Source organism: Balaenoptera ricei, chromosome 17 (assembly GCF_028023285.1).
Source record: "Balaenoptera ricei isolate mBalRic1 chromosome 17, mBalRic1.hap2, whole genome shotgun sequence".
Classification (NCBI taxonomy): Eukaryota; Metazoa; Chordata; class Mammalia; order Artiodactyla; family Balaenopteridae; genus Balaenoptera; species Balaenoptera ricei.
The window spans coordinates 48,827,917-48,831,622 of NC_082655.1; the positions used below are offsets into that span (position 1 = coordinate 48,827,917).

Genomic DNA, 3,706 nt, shown 5'->3' on the forward strand with positions numbered 1-3,706 from the left:
CAAGTGACTTACAAAGTAATGCTGTTTAGGGGGTAAAGACTGTGCTCCTGGTTCCTGTTAAAGACCCAGTTGGGGAAAAAAAAAAGACCCAGTTGGGCTCAGCTCCTATGGGGAGAAGCTGTGGTCAGAGCAGACAAGACTTCACCTGGAAGTCTCCAGACAAGGTACATTCTGACTATTGAAGAGCAGATCGGGTACTGAAGGCTCCCGATCGCTCCCAGAAGCTAATAAAGGGCCACTTCAGCTCAGTTCTGCTAAAGAGTGAACTTCAGGGACCATGGCCAACCGTCTGCAGGAGGAGGCAGCCTGTCCAGTCTGTCAGGAGGTTTTCCTCAACCCCATTGCTCTCTCCTGTGCCCACACTTTCTGCTTTCATTGCATGCAAACTTGGATGGAAGAACAGAAGGATCTGAAATTGATCTGTCCCGTATGTCGAGGCATCAATGAGAATCCTCCTTTGGAGGAATGGCAAGTTGGAGAACTGATTCTTCTCATCGCACAGCACAGTTCCCAACTGGAGCAGGGTCTGCATGTGAATGATGAGTGTCTGAAGTTCTGGGAGGACATAACTCTGAATGCAGCCACCGCCAACCCCTTTCTTGTCCTCTCTGATGACCTAAGGAGTGTCCAGTGTGGGAAAATCTGCCAGAACCTGATGGAAGATCCCCAGAGATTTGCATACTGGGCTTGTATCCTGGGCACTCCATGCTTCTCCTCTGGCTGTCATTACTGGGTGGTAGAAGTGGGAGAGGGGAATGAGTGGGCTCTGGGGGTCTGCAAAAACTCGGTTGACAGGAAGAGGAAGAGCGGTTTTTCCTCTGAACATGGCTTCTGGATCATCAGCATGAAGGCGGGAATAATCTATACGTGTTCCATCCCAGAAACCAGAATTCCTGCAAGCCCTGGCCTTAGCCAAGTAGGAATTTTTCTAGATATTGAGTTGGAAGAAATCAAGTTTTTTGATGTTAGCAATGATGCCCTCATCTACATACACAGTAATTTCTCCTGTTTGGAGCCTTTGTGTCCGTTCTTTAGTCCTGAGTTCCCCGGAGAAGGTGATAATGGTGCCCCCCTAACCATCTGTCCATCAGGAACTCATCCCTTCCTAGAAACGTCCTGTGAGGTGAATGAGATCTTTGATGTGAGAAACGTCAGAATGACCCAAGAAGAGACAATTTTGTAGACTTTGTAGCTAAGCAATTTTTATTGATTTGAGGGTGTATTTTGTAGACCTTGCAACTAAATAACTATGGGGTGTAGGGGGTGTTATTAAGCACTTTAAAGCCTCAGTTTTTCGGTCTTTCTTTACTTGGGGATAATTATATCTCTCAGCCAAACAGCTGTGATGATCAGAGACTACACTGTGCATTTATTCTGTAGTATATACAATGGGGAGTTTTAGATTATAAATTAAATGTATAATTAGATTATACATTTTGTGGATAGGAACAATGCCTTTTTCATTATTTCATGCCTTTTCTATAGTATAATTCCTGATAATGATAACTGTCTGGGGAAAAAGAAGAATGAGATGCCAGAGTGAGATATTTTGACATGAAATTTAAATGAGAGAGACAAATGTACTGGGAAAGAACTGTTTTTCATTTTTACTTTCTTGAAAGACAAAGAACCTTTCACTGAGGTAGATATAGTTAGTGGTGATTCATGTTTGTCCTAATGAGAATGTTCAATAATTGGCATATTGGGTGGTTGTCAAATGGTATTGTATATACGATGGCCAAAAAGGTGCCAATAGGGTCAGTCAGAGAGTATCTGTCCTGGACTCCTTGCTTGGTGCCCTGCAGTTAACATTGCACTTTCTTCTACCACAACTCGTTGTCAGTAGATTGGCTTTACTACACACGGGTGAGCAGACCCAAGTTTGGTCCAGTAACAGTTTCTCGAAGATTCTGGACCTTCTGGAATCAATTATATAAGGAGGGAAATGACTGTTTGGAACACTGGATCCTCTCACAACCTATCTGTAGTTTGTGCCCCACCCCCCCTCACACCCACACTGTCCTAGACTGCAGTTTCCCACACCCCAGTCTTAAATGCTCATGATGGCTCCTTTTCAAACCATTCAGGGGCTTTTGGGTTGTATTTTTAAAATTTTACTGGGTCAGCCACTTCCAAGGTGGCATCTGTCCTAGGAATGCTGGGTTGGGACATGTTCTGGACTCTGACTTTGACTTCCTTTCCAAAGAGACCCAGAATTGTTGCAGGAAGAGGGACCCCTTCCAGGGCCCAAGAGTGGGCTCTTGTCTAACACTCAGAAATGAATTGCCTGAGGAGACACATGTACTGATAAAGCAAAAGACTTTACAGTAAGTCCCCTACATAAGAACCTTCAAGTTGTAAACTTTCAAAGATGCGAATGTGCGTTCACATGTCCAGTCACGTAAGTTAGTTCACATGTCTGGCATACATTGTCACGTACATGCATCTTCTACAAGTGGTTGTGCTTTTGTGTACTTTACTGTACAGTACCGTATAGAGTACAGTAGTACAGTATCTTTATTTGAAGCCCAAGTTGTCCAGAAGCAAGCGTAAAAGCAGCGGTGATGTAGTTGGTACTGCTAAGAAGCGCCAAGTGATAACGATGGAACTTGCTGTGCAACACGAGGAGCTTACTAATCAAGTCCTGATGGAACTAAAGGCCCAGAGAAGAGACAAAGAGAGACAAGAGGAAGAAGAAGTAACTGAAGAACCAAAGAGATTCACAACGCAGGAAATGGCAAGGGGATTTTCTTTAGTTGAGGAGGCACTGTTAGTTTTTGAGTCATAGGACCCGAACGTAGAACGGTACATGAAGCTTGCAGCAGCCGATCAGAATGTAATCCAGCATTACCATGTCATATATGACGAGAAAAAAAGAGCTACTATCCAGACATCACTGGATCGTTTTTTCAAGAGGGTAGATAGAATTGAATCCAGCAAGGAACCAGAACCTGTGCCATCAACGTCAGGCGTGAGTGAAATTGCAGCTTGCCCTCCATCTTCTATTGCTGACGATCCTTCAGCTCTACCATCTCCCACCTCCTCTCCCTCCTCCAGTCAGTAACTCTTCTTGCCTGTTCACTCGATGCCAGCCCCTCTATGCCAGCTGTTGTACTGTACTACTGTACTTTTCAAGGTACTGTACTGTAGGATTAAAAATGTTTTCTTTAAAAAAAAAAAAAGATAAAATTCAGATTTGAAGTAGGTATAGGCAAATTTCATACTCTTTGTGGTTATATAAATTGGTATGTCATTTTTGGAAGACAAATGGCAGAAACTGTTTAGAAGAAATTCATATACAGATATGAGTAGGTCTCATACCAATTTTACATCTGGAGAAGGGGATGAAGAATGACATTGGAGAAGCAAAGACAAGAAAGCTGAACACATTTTTACTTTATACAGTTCTATATCATTTAATGTTTTAGGGTGAGAATATATTTATTTTAAAAATAACTAGCTTGATTTAGAACTGGATACAGCAATAGAAAACACATCCTAACCTTGAAACCCAAATGTATTCATTAGAGTTCACTTTCATGTCAAATGAAGACATACCCCTCTAGCATGTATAGTTTAGATTCTAGTAATCAAAAAACCTCCTGGAACTAATAAGTGGTAATGGCAAGGTTGCAGAATACAAGGTTAATATACAAAAATAAATTTCTTACCAATATATAAACAATGAACCAGTGGAATTTGAAAT

General features: G+C 42.1%; 1 protein-coding gene across 1 annotated transcript; it reads left to right on the forward strand.

Moving 5' to 3' along the window:
• The first annotated feature begins 277 nt into the window (after window positions 1–277).
• On the forward strand, window positions 278–1,183 carry LOC132351731 (ret finger protein-like 4B). Its single transcript, XM_059901720.1, has one exon. The coding sequence runs from the start codon at window positions 278–280 to the stop codon at window positions 1,181–1,183; it is 906 nt and encodes a 301-aa protein (XP_059757703.1).
• The last annotated feature ends 2,523 nt before the right edge of the window (window positions 1,184–3,706 follow it).

Coding starts and splice junctions, on each gene's coding strand:
- LOC132351731 (XM_059901720.1), top strand. CDS start 278: ATGGCCAACCGTCTGCAGGAGGAGGCAGCCTGTCCAGTCTGTCAGGAG.